The 13,434-nt window shown below is 31.0% G+C and overlaps 1 protein-coding gene across 6 annotated transcripts in view; it reads left to right on the forward strand.

Annotated features, from left to right (window-relative positions):
- The window catches only part of LOC148627148 (plexin-A4-like), a 219,591-nt gene that overhangs the window by 187,600 nt on the left and 18,557 nt on the right, over positions 1-13,434 (forward strand). For all 6 annotated transcript variants that reach the window (XM_088568591.1, XM_088568599.1, XM_088568559.1 and 3 more), the window contains 7 exons: positions 798-1,023; positions 4,985-5,133; positions 6,267-6,400; positions 7,902-7,961; positions 8,753-8,824; positions 12,420-12,486; positions 13,178-13,324. In XM_088568591.1, the coding sequence (XP_088424717.1) occupies positions 798-1,023; positions 4,985-5,133; positions 6,267-6,400; positions 7,902-7,961; positions 8,753-8,824; positions 12,420-12,486; positions 13,178-13,324 (855 nt within the window). The remainder of the gene's footprint in view (positions 1-797; positions 1,024-4,984; positions 5,134-6,266; positions 6,401-7,901; positions 7,962-8,752; positions 8,825-12,419; positions 12,487-13,177; positions 13,325-13,434) is intronic.

The following is a 13,434-nucleotide window of genomic DNA, read 5'->3' on the forward strand; positions in this document are numbered from 1 at the left end:
TTAACAGCTCACTGCAAAGATACAAAGCTTTCAGATGACATATCTGATGGTACCAGAAACGAGGAATCTGTTACCTTCAATAAATAATTCAATCATTAGCTAAATCATTTAGAGGGAAATGTTTAAAAATGTTATATAATAATTATTGAACCATTTTACTATTCACCATTTTTCCAAAACTCATATCAGGAAATTTGTAGCACTGTCATTAAGATTTTCAGTAATTATGAATATTAACCGACTGATTTTAGTAATACATTTTATTGGTATATTGCCATTAAGAGAGGGGAACTTTACTACTGGGAAGTCAAAAATCATCAAGATTGTCTTTCAAACATCCTGTATTATCTATGTATGAATTTAGGTCTAGGTATAAAACAGAAGGAGGCGTATCAGTTTCCTCTTTAATTTTAAATTAATTTTCAAATTTGGGTACATTAAATGTAGGTAATCCTTGAAAATAGGATTATTCAGAGATAATATATCACCCTGTAATGTACTGAGATTTAGGAAGTAAATAATTTTGTTTATATGGGAAACAAGATCAACAATGATAGAGATTTTGAAATAAATGTACAATCTAGAATTTCTAAAACCACAGGAGCCTATACTGAACTCTGTAACATCTGGAGGTCATCCAAAATCAGCAATCATACAAAAATCTGGATCTTCAAAAGCATTGTATTTGGAGTCATCCTCTATTGCACTGAATCTTGTAAATGTATTTTCTTGTTAATGTTAAAATGGTAATCAAGGGAAAGGGTAGCAGAAAGAATAAAAACAAAATCATTTTCCAGGTTAGAGTTGGAAGTTATGAACGATCTGTAGGATATATAAAATACATAGGGAAATTAAACTGGCTAGCAGTAATAGCTGGAACATTGTCTGGAGCTCTTGTTATGGCTGTAGTGTGTGGAACCATATATGTGGTCAGAATAAAAAGAAAGAATAAAAAGGCAGAAATAGACTTTGAAATGAAGCTTTCAACCATTGAACAAAAGATCCGAGAGACAAGTCGGGAAGGTAAATTAAATAGTATTTTACAAATACTTCAAGATTTACAGCTTTGAATAATTCATTATTATCATCAGTGAACTATTCCAGAATCCAAAATCTGAGGTATATATATGTTGTGTAAATGTTGTAATGCTTTACATGTTAAAACCTGTACAAAATTTCAATACATGTTATAACTGGACCCAAAAATACAAGTTGTAACATGTACAAATTTTGCTTGTACATATTTTAGCTTATACAAAAAATTGCAGTAAAATGATTTCAACTTGTACAATATTTTCAAAATAACATTGAACTTAGAAATTGCATGCATGCTTATTGACTAAACTATGAAAACATGTTTATTTACAAAACATGTACATAATTGATTTACATTTGTACTTATTGCTACAAGTTGTTTACATATGGCGCCAGGAATTGCACTTCATTTTTCATTTTCATTTTCACTTTCATTTTTCTGCACTAATACCTAACATTCTTACAGTCTTTCTTACAATTACAAAGCAGTGTCCCTGTCATCAACTCAACGATAACTTACTAGCAATTTTTCTCACACAACATTCATTCATAGGATCATTAAACACCCCCAGTGTAGCAATAGGAAGAACTTCAAACTGGTATAGACTCACATACCCTTTAATTTTCCCCACCTTGGTTCCTATCTTATATGACCCATGTACATTTTTTAAGTACAACACTTTTGATATTTCCAACATCAGCTGGACCCTTATGTACGGATGGAATCAGCAATTTTACATTATCGCTATTTTGTTTAGAACCTCTTTAATCTTGCTATATGATACTTTTCAATCTCATGCCAGTCAAGTGAGAATGAAAATTATTGCTAGTTTCTATGTCCTCGCGTGACATACAAGCAACAGCATAGGAATATTTGATGACCCAAATAACGGTCTGTTCGTTTACAGCGTATGAAATAATGGCTAATTTGTGGCAATATTTTCTAGTCTACAATGGAAAATGATTAAATACAGTAACTTACCTGAATAGAATGAATAAATTCCAAAATTATTCTACAAATTTTAAACGCGACCGTCATAGTTAACCAATTTTTTTTTTTTCAAATGATGTGAATCACTGCTTTACAACACATGCGATGTCACATAGCATGTTGGCGAAAAATAGTCCCGAAAGGAAATTTTGCAGGCCTTATGAAACTTATATATTTAGGATAGGAAAACTGGAAAATAAAAGAAAACTAAAATCTTACAATTCAGCAAAACAGCAATAGATTATTAAATATTTTTTCAACTCATAGGAGTTTCTCATGCTCATCTCGTCTCACGGCAAAGCCGCTTGAGGAGATGAGCATGAGAAACTCCCTTTCGTTGAAAAAAATATTTAATAATCTAATATTATCACCAATATTAAGCACAGTAAGGGTTCTCTTTGTTTTTTGTTAAACTATCAGCTTATAGTTGTTGACCTCTCAATGCTCTACTTCTATGTCTCTATATAGCGGGATTTGAAATCTAAGGAAAAATATTGTCACTATCAAAAGGGACTCTTTTATGGGTCTTAAGACTGATTGGCACAAGGCTCAGATGACATACCAAATGCCTATAGTATTGATTTCTGGAGGTTCTGATTCAACATTGATGGTCTAGGAAGATTCATTGGTTGAATGTGTCCTGGCTATCAACCTCAGTTTTTACTAACTTGTGTCCTAACTAATGATTTTAACCATACAAACTTTACCTTGTAGAACTCTACTCACAAAAATGGTTGAACAAATCTCAGGAGTTATATTGTTAATTAACGAACATTGTAGAGTTCACCATTAAAAGTGTTTTTTTTTTAGATCAGTTAATATGTTCAAGACGAAATCTTTGTGTATGTCTTTTTCTAATGTTATAATTAAGTTTTGTTCATACTTATTATTTATTAATTTCTATTTCATTTGACAATACTTAACATATTAAAAGATTCATTTTATTGTGTATTTTACAAATTGAAGTATTTTTTGGCATGTTGTAACTTGTATTTTGGGGTTATACAAGTCATAACATGCATAGATTTTTTGTGCATTTTATAACATATACAAAATTACAACTTGTACACAACATGTATATATCTAAAAAGGTTATATGATTTACTGTCAAGAAGCTTAAATCTTGAAATTTTATATTACCTACAAGAAATATAATGATGATGTACTAATTGTTCCTTTTCGTTCCTGGAAACCTAAATAAAGCTTCTGTCAAAATATCAAATGGTAAGCAGAGGAAATTGTATACAAACAAAAAGTCAGTTTATTAATTAGAAAGTTTTATGTAGCTTGAGTTCTTTTGAAATGGCATCCCTGTATAAATTTTTTTAAAGTATCAATTGGCTGGGATTATTAATTGCAGAGAAAACTGTTACATTTTTTTGTATTCAAACCATATTGTGAAATATAAACACATTTGTTGAGCAAGAAGTTCAAGATGTGACTCTAGTCTGAAATCAAACAACATGCTATGGCATACATGTTTAATGCTGCAGTCAAAATGTATAGGATGTTCTCTGCTCATCTTCAACCATTTTTGTCAGATTTTGCGGAGCCCTCTGATTTTATCCATTTCATAGCATTGATATTGTTTGCCCAGTGACCCCACGGTTTATTCCTTGATTGCCAGCATCCTTTGGTCTACGGACAATTTACCTGTAAAATTTTGTTGGCATTTAAGGAATAGGTGTCAATGGTTATCACAACAAAGGTGCATGCTTATCAAAACATTCATACTAATTAACAGATAGGTAAATTACAGGTGACTTATTTCAGTTCATATTTTAGATTGTTATTCCCGTTGTTAAAATCTGTTGTTTTTTTTTGGCTGTTTCTACTTAAGCATTTCTTCATAAAGTCATTTATGTACATGTACAACATTAGTCCAATAACTTGAAGATATTTCAATCTATCACTCTACTTTATGTAGAAATACTAGTACTAGAATATTCACTAAGTATGAGGTTTTTGTTCAGTTTAATAATATATTTGTAATTTCTACACAATGTAAAAGATCAGTTTTTGCTATAAGTGGTTTATATATTTTTTTAATTTTGTTCAGTAGTTCAGAATAGTTTTGTTTTTTGGTAAATGTAATAATAATATGTTATTAACAAAAATTCTGTTGCGTTAATTTGTTTAAATAACTATCCAATTTTATAATTAATAAATATATTCATATTAATTAGTTAAAACATTAAAATGATAAAGAATGAAACAAATCATTGATGTAAAGTTCAGAGTTTGAAATAATGTTTATTGATGTTAAATAACTCAATTTTAGTACATCTTACATATTTTTAAAAATCTGCTGTTTTCCATATAAAAATGGTATAAAATGTTCTATTTATCAGCTTCACTAATTTATCTCAACAGTTAAATACTTATAAAAAAAAAACATTTTAATTGTCATAAAAACAACTAATGTTATAATATAAACATCTATTGAAATATTTTTGTTGGCATTAAAGGAATAGGTAACATATAAAATGTTGGCATTTGAGGAAGACACCAACCCCATTTCTCTCTCAATATTTTATTAGGCTCACCTTATAATGTTATTTGATAAGTTTTAATAAAAATATGGACCCTCATTATTTATTTTAATTTTTTAATAGATAAAACCTAAGAAGACAAAACCTATATAAAATCAAGGTGAATCATTTTCCTACCAAATTTTCTAGAGCTTATATCTCAAAAACAAGCACACTGACCCTTCGGTTTTTTTTTTTTTTGGCTTATATTGTTCTACCTTGAAAGATCTTCAAAGATATCACAACTCTTAACAATCATTGTTATTCTTAGATAGAGTAGTAAACATCCTTAAATGGTAGTGATGGATAGCTGCAGAGAAAACTATAACAAAATAGGTGCTGATATGGAAGAATGGAGATGGAGGATATACAGATGCTTTAGAGTGTTATGGTTACTATATATAATACCGGTATGTTTTATTTTCAGAGTTTGCTGATGCCCAGATGACCATTAAAGACATCAAATCTGATCTTGTCACCTCTAGAGTTCCTTTCCTAGGTTATCAGTCATATGTTTTCAATCAGCTGTTTCCTAACCTAGACATGGAGACACACCCACTTCTACATGAGCCAATGGTAAGAAAAAAGAGTAAATGAAAATAAGTAAAGAGCTGCGCTTTAAACATTTCCTTTTGCTTTTAATGAATTTATATGATCAGCTAGAAATACTGTGAGCCCTGTCAAATACCCCCACCCCATTCCCAAAAAAGTAAATAAAAGATGCACAAAACATTTTGCACTCTCATAACAAATGATCCATTTTGAACGATTTTTCAAAGAATAAACTTCCTTGGCCGTTTCTGCTGTTTTTTAAAGAGTTAAACTCATAACATGGAAACATAAGATTTGACATTTATACAAATTCGACAGGAGCTTACTTCAATAGATATGAACAATTCACCAAAGTTTCATAAAAGTTGATGAAAGTGTTTTTGAGTTATTGTTCGAAAACTTTAAAATCTCTTTTTTTTTAAGTATGAAAATTCATTACACGGTAACAAAAAAATCTGAAAGTTATAAAAATCGAAAGGGAGCTTATGTCAATAGATATGAACAATTCACCACAGTTTCATAAAAGTTGGTGAAAGTGTTTTTGAGTTATTGTTCGAAAACTTTAAAATCTCTTTTTTTTTAAGTATGAAAATTCATTACACGGTAACAAAAAAATCTGAAAGTTATAAAAATCGAAAGGGAGCTTATGTCAATAGATACGAACAATTTACCACAGTTTCATAAAAGTTGGTGAAAGTGTTTTTGAGTTACTGTCTGAAGTGTTGATGACAGACAAACGGTCAGAAGTACAGTGGTATACCATAATGCATCCCATATCAGAAGGGCATATAAAAACAATACAACTTTATTAGGAACATACAGTATGTAAACATTTTGAACTCTGCAACAGATTCTCTTAGACAGCAACATCCTCATGAACCATATCCAGAAATACCTTGACAAATATCCCAAAACAAGTCACGCTTTGCAAATTAAAGAAGCAAACTGAAAATAAAAAACAAATGAGCAACTTCAGCAACCCATACACATATCTTGAGGTTGCCTGAAAGTCATCTGCAATTTCTAAATCAAACTTTCAAATTTTTCTATTACACGTTGTTAATATCTATGCAATTAGAATCATCTAAGTATCGAAAATAAGTTTTGCATCATGAGTTGTACTTATAATAAATATACACTAAGTAATTTTTCTGCAGATCACAGATGATAATAAGAAAAGAGTTGAGCAAGCCATGGATATTTTTAGCAAGTTACTGACTAATAAACTGTTTCTCAAGTTTCTTGTCAAAACATTTGACAGTCATGTAAAAGGATTGTCCATGCAAGACAAGTAAGTTTATTTATTCTCTATGACTCTTTTAAATAAACATGTATCCTTTGTGTTTGAGTTTTCACACAACTTAGTGATTAGTATGTAAAACTTCTTTTTTAAAATAAATGTTGCTTGTTTTTTTTAGTAATATGCCATTTAATATTTTTATTATTTTCAATACAAAAAAAAAAACATTATTCTTTAGGTTTTATGGAGGGAGAAGATGAAAAGAATAAATTGGTACATAATTTCCAAAAAAAAAAAAAAATCAAATTGAAATAAAACATTGGGATATTACTGGGGAAATACTAAAATTATTGTTTTTACATTTTTGAAGTATTTCAATTCAAAGTTTTTATTTATACTTCATATTAAAAAATCTTCACACTACCCTTAAAAATTGGTATTCATGAATCATAGTACCTTTTCAGTACTATGCCATGATGATATTTCTTTTTCTTGCATTCTCATATATTGGATCATATTTTAAACACAACTCCTCCATTATAACAATAATATATGTTGTGAAGTGGCTAAAATTAAACGTAAATAAGAATAATGAATAAGTGCCATGTTTAAAATGTAAAAAGGAACTACCAGTACATACAAAAAGTATATATACAAAAATTTAAAAAATGAAAGAATATGTACCCAAATTTTGGACCTTACGGCCTTCATTAGGTGCAAAAAGTATTGAAGTGAAAACTTTCAACTGCCGACCCACAACACAGAGATAAGGTGCCTTTCAAAATTGATCGTAATCATTGTGAAGATGTGTCAAGTTCAAAATGAAAAATTATAAAATTTTAAGTCAGCAGACGAAAAGCAATTGAAAACGTATTATAATAATGAAATAATGTGGACTTTGACATTCATTCCAAAGGGGTATGCAGCTGAAGATACATTGTTGTTTTTTTTTGTCTGGACATGTTTCCAAAATGACAGTTACTGGCATGTCGTCGACACTGTGGTTTGCCTTCTGAAAATGTTCACAGACATGACAATCGTAATTCCATTGCTGATCCTTTCTTTGTGTTTTACAAAACTATCACCCAAACTCCAATATGTCTCGCCCACATAAACCATTTTGCAATGTTTGCAAACGTCATTTTCTGAGGTACAGGTGAAACCATCTTTTAACCTAAAGACGTTGGTTGGCCAGACGTCCTCATCAGCTCCCCAAGTAAAAGGACATGTCAAACAGCATGGTCTTTTTCTTTTCAAGTCTTTTGAAGTCCTGACGAAAGCTGTAAGGCTGAAAATTTAGGCCCATATTATTAATTTTTTAAATTTATTAATCCTTTGTTTGTATGTAGTTCCTTTTTACCTTTTAAACATGGCTATTCTTCCTCTCATTAGATAGTCATAGGCTCCCAAACTGTATATGCATTATTAGTTCATGAATATATATCCGCAATCTTAAATCTGCCCCTCCATCAATGTATATGCATGATGTATGTGAGCATCCTCATGAAGTTCATCAATATGTACCTATAAAACAAATATTTTAATGTTTTAGGGCCCAGTTTTCCTCATTGTTGTCAGTTGCTGTTATTGGAAACATGAGATTGTTTTATCAGTAAGTTAATTTGTCTTGATTTTGAAACATTGTATTTGATGATATATTCATTTTTGTGTACTTTTTATCTCACATGAGATATGGCCATCACTTAGGGCCATTAGGTGTTACTGTTAGCAATTTTAAACCTTTCTGAAACTAACTTGACAAATTTTAATGAAAAAGGCATGAATATTCTTTGGGATATTGTGCAAAAAATTAGTATGTAAGTTTTTGGTCCATGTAAAACATGGCCACCATGTCTATTTATAGAAAATATTATACTTCCAAATGAAGTGTATAGTCCAAAAGATGGAGAACGATATATATTTTTCAAATGCAACTAATGCAAAATTTTGTGATGGTAAAAAACCTATCTTAACTTGTAAGCAGTAAACTCGAAATTGATAACCTGTAGGTTGTTTGTGTAGCATGAGAAGGGATACCATCTCATCTTAATCAGGGAACCAAATAAGGAGATTGCCAATGACAACCTGACTGACCACACCAACTACATGTATTTACCCTAGGGGTCAAGCGTTATCTATAAACAACGCTTATATTCAATTGTATAAGCTTCTACTTGAATTGTTTTGCAGAGGGTATCATCAGAGTTGTTTTTGTTTTGAAAGGCTAAAAAAATGATTTGTTTTGCAGATTTAAGTCCATATCTTGCAATGATAAAAGATAAAAAGAAACATTCTATTGATGAAATATTATAAATAAGCATTTAATTATACTGTCTCAGAAAAAAATGCCCCTAGAATAAATTACATTGTCACCTGAATGATTTGAGATGATGTATTTTGTAGGTTGATCAGTTGTTTATTGGAGGACATGATCAAATCGGCCAACAAAAAACAACAAAAATTATTGTTCAGGAGGTAAAATCATGTATAGACATCATGGATTTTGTAGAATTGTAGGGAGATACTCCATTTTTTCTGTTTTACATATTTTGAAAAAAGGTAGCTTTACTTAACCAACCTCTAAATAGATTTTCATTAAATTGGACAGGACAGTTAGGCTTATTTGCATGATTGTAGATTATTAAATTCAGAAACTTGCAAAGTGAGGTGATTCAAATTAATATTTTGTTCATATTAAAAACTTGTAAGTACTACAGCTCCCAATCTCCTTTAAATCTTTTGTTGAATTTGATATTAGTTCTTACTTTCATGTATATATCAGTATTTCTATTTTTATCAAAACAATGAGCACACCATTTCTCTGATGTTTGGGTACATGTGATTAGCTAATTGTTATGTCCCTGTGGAATATCTGCAAAAAAAATTGGCAGAGAATCATATTCTCATTGACTTCTAGGAACCATTATCACACTGCAAGGTAGTATATCTCATATGATATTTTCAGAGCTATTGGTATATATGTGCCACATTTAGGTGGTGTATAGGTTTTTTTGTGTTAAATTTAAGGTAGAAACTCCATAACAAATAGAATTTAGTGAAGTTAGCTTTGGTGCCCATGAGAAGTGACATTGGTTGTCTGTTACTAAGCCTTTATTTTTCTTAAAAGTGTTCTGAACTGTCTTAAACTTTTGAAAAGCATGGATAGAGTAATGTACAATTAATGTTTTCTTCAAAATACTGTTTTTTAAATATACCCCTACAAACAAACTTATTTTAGTGGTATATCGGAATCACCCTGTCTGTCTGCAGACATGGGGTCATGCAAAAGTAATTAATTACACCCAATTACTTGCCAAGTTTTTCAACCAAATTACAATGAATTTGGAAATGTAATTATTTACTTTTCATTTACGTTTACTAAATAATAAATAAGTAAAAAAAATGAGATATAACGTTTATTCAGAAATCTGATAGTTTATACAATTTATAGTCAGACCACTTTTTAGATAAATTTCATTTGTCATTGTTACATTTGGTCATCATAAGGTCATGAAATGTCTTGCCTGAACGAAATTATCTCTCTGGCCTAAACACCTTCCCTGTGATGGAAAAAGTCAACAGAAGCAATGGGGTACAAAAGAGTAATCAAGGGAACCAAGATTCGAGCAGTAATCAAAAGAATGCAATCCAGGAATAAAGACCAGACATTAAAAACAGACAAACGCAACAAAAAACATACAGTAATTAGAGCAATATATACATTTAAGCAACAAAAGTAAATGAGCAACTCGAGTAACTCATTGCTAATTTTAACGGCTTGGGTGTCTGATCATTCAAGTCCTTTGTTTTAAAGTCCTTGGTTTTTAATGATGTTAATTTTTGAAACAAAATGTTTAAATATTTGTGAACAGGAAATTGAAAGAAATAGGCAATAAAAAGTTAATGAGTTTTTATGATATATTTTTAAATTAGGCAACTCCATTATAAAGAAATTTTCAGTCAGAAAAACAGTTGTGTAGTTAATATTTCACTTACCCTCATATGGGTGACAAGCCTTTTACATTTAAGTCCATTTGAATCAGGGGGTATTCTCTTAGTGAGCTTGTTCACAGTGTTTTTTTAGTTTTTTTCTATTTTTACCAAAAATCAGCTGAATATAGCTGTGCCTTTGTCCAATGTTTTGCCCCGGTAGGGTAGTAAGTAGCTAATTTTCCCTTGCAATGCGTTGCGAGGGGACATGGAAATACAGGGCCTCCATCTGTCCAGATTTTCTGCGCTTTTTTTTTATAATTCTTGATTTTATCTTTGTATATAGTCTAACTATAAGAAGTTACAGATTTAGTTCGATTTTGGTTATGGTTGAATGATTTTTACAGAAGTTACAGCCTTGGACTTAGAAACTTTCAGTGAATTTAAAGTTTCTGCAGTTTTTTGTAATGCTTTTACCATTTGATTTTATCTTTTGTATGTCGTCTTACTATAAGAAGTTACAGGAAGTTGTTCAGCATTTATTTTCATAAAAAACTGATAAAATTTTGAGATAGTTTTTACTTCATAGCCTTTTTTTTTTGTGTAAAGAACATTAATTTGTAAGTAATTTAACTTTAAAGTGTTGAATTCAGTAAAAAGAAGTCAGGCAAACACCTTAGCTATTCCTTGATCAGTTTGCAGTTGTTATACTAGTCCTACAAATTTTTTTATCCTCTGTTAAAACAACCTTTTCTCTCAAACTAGTCATTGAAACTGCCTGAAAGTTTTTTAAATTGTTCCGAATATTATAATAGGTGAACAAAATTATAATGCTTACATTTTGATAGAAAAAAAATATCTCTTTAGGTTACACATAAAAAAATCAACCGATGAGTTTTAAAAATTTTAAGCACTTAATTTGTGTTGCGTTACGGTGGAAAAAGAGTGAACGACAAATTGGCAAATGTGAACTTATTTTAGCTGGGTATCTTACTTATCCTCATCGCCCCTGGTGGCGCATAAGGCTGTAATCTGGGACCTCCAGTCTTCTCGATTTTTGGCAATGCTCTGCATTTCACCCCAGATCTTTCCCATATCCTTGAACTCTGATGTCATAGTTTGCTTCCATGTTTCTCTTGGTCGTCCTCTGCTTCGTTTGCCATCTGATGGTGTCCATTTGACAGCTACTCTGATGATATTGTTTGCCTCTCTCCTGTTGAGATGGCCAAACCACCTTTGTCGTCTATGTTTTATCTGGATCATGATGTCAGTTTGACCAGTCTTTTCATACAATGCCAGGTTGGTGATCTTTTGTGACCAATATATTCTGGAGATCTTTCGCAGGCATTTGTTGTGGAATCCTAAGAGTCTCTGGCTGTCTTTCTGTATTATTCACCAGCATTCAGACCCATACAGAAGGACTGATATGACATTGCTGTTGTATAATTTGGTTTTTGTCCTCAGGCTGATGTTGTTATTCTTCCATATTATATTTAGTTAGTGGAATGCGACATTTGCTTTTTGAAGTCTGTTAGCTGGGTATCATACTGTCTTTATTTTTATATAAAATTGTCACTGTAACTTATTGAACTCAATTGTTATTATGATTTTAGTACAATGACCCCTTTTTGTAAAAGGTTGGGGAATTCCTGTTCTATTTAAAGTTCATTGATGTCACTCTACATGCTATTAAATCTGTTCAGAATTAGTGAATACATGTAGCATTAAGGTGATATATAGACTTCTTTAGGTTAAACTCATAATACATTGATCTCGGTGAAATTAGCATTGGAGCCTATGGAAAGTTGCTTTAGTGGTCTGTAGCTTGTAAATAATTAAGTATTTTTAAACACATTTGGTGTGTGTGTGTGTGTGTGACATTGATCTTCATTTTGGTACTCATATATCAAGACAGGTTCACTTCATTGGTGTAAGCTCGAAGGTTGAAAGAGTTATCTTACTTTATGGGTTTACGCTTCTTCATTTTTGATTCCATAAAAATCCATTTATTTCTGAACTAATTCAAATTAGCTAAATATTATTTATTCCTTTCTACATACACATTGCATATTAGAACAGTAACTACAGATGTTTAATTCTTCTTTCCTAATATGTGTACATGTATATTTTTGTTTTATAGATTTGAATCAATCACACAGAGACTTACTGTGAATTGGTTAGTTATGACTCTCCATGATCACTTACAGGTAAAATATATACCTCCTCTGAAATAAAAACATAGCATAAATATGTATACTGGTAAAGACAGAAAACATAATATGGGGTAGGCATTGCCAAAATCAGTGAGCACGTGAGCTTTACCATACATGTACCATCTGTGTGAGACTCAAAAAAATAATACAGTACTTTACAAAGAGAGGGGTCAACCCAGATGAAAATTTTTGCTTCGCAAGTGCATTATTTTTATTTTTAGTTAAGCAGCAAGCGTAATCAAAATCTGTATTGAATGGGGGAATTGTTTTTTTTTCAATAAATGAATAACTTTTTCCTCAAATTTCCAACCACATACCCCCTTTCCCCTCGCTCTCAAAATGGTCAATAACTTTATAGCACTTCGCCATACTTCACATTTCTTTCTTCATTGAATAAAATCTTGAAATCTTGAAATCTTTAAAATTACCTGTACATAATGACCACCTGTCATATGTGACAATAATTTTGCTGTTCCTTGGAATTTTACCAATACAGGTTTCACTTGTAATGACCTATAGCTCACCTTAAACAAAACTTGTGTTTGTTAAGTTAAAACCAATAGAAATCTGTTGCAGATACAAGGCAAATCATATGCACAAGCAAACAGCAGTTTGGAGTGCAAATTTTCATTTAAATCACAGATGGCTGTCTTTTCAAATTACCTTTTCATCTTTTTTTCATTAGACCTATGGTGGAATGCAGTTATTTATGCTATATAAAGCCACTCAGACTGTTATTGAGAAGGGGCCTATAGATGCTGTCAACATTAACTGTAAATACACCTTGGCTGAGGAAAGACTGCTAAAAACAAGAGTGGACTGTGAACCAATGGTAGGGTGTAGCTATTTAGTATGAATACATGGTAGGGTATAAATACTAACTGTGAACAAGTAATGGGGTATAAATATTTACTGTGAACCAGTGTTCGGATATAAATATTT

Source organism: Perna viridis, chromosome 1 (genome assembly GCF_037379345.1).
Source record: "Perna viridis isolate PV_CMFRI_1.1 ecotype Kerala chromosome 1, ASM3737934v1, whole genome shotgun sequence".
Taxonomy (NCBI): domain Eukaryota; kingdom Metazoa; phylum Mollusca; class Bivalvia; order Mytilida; family Mytilidae; genus Perna; species Perna viridis.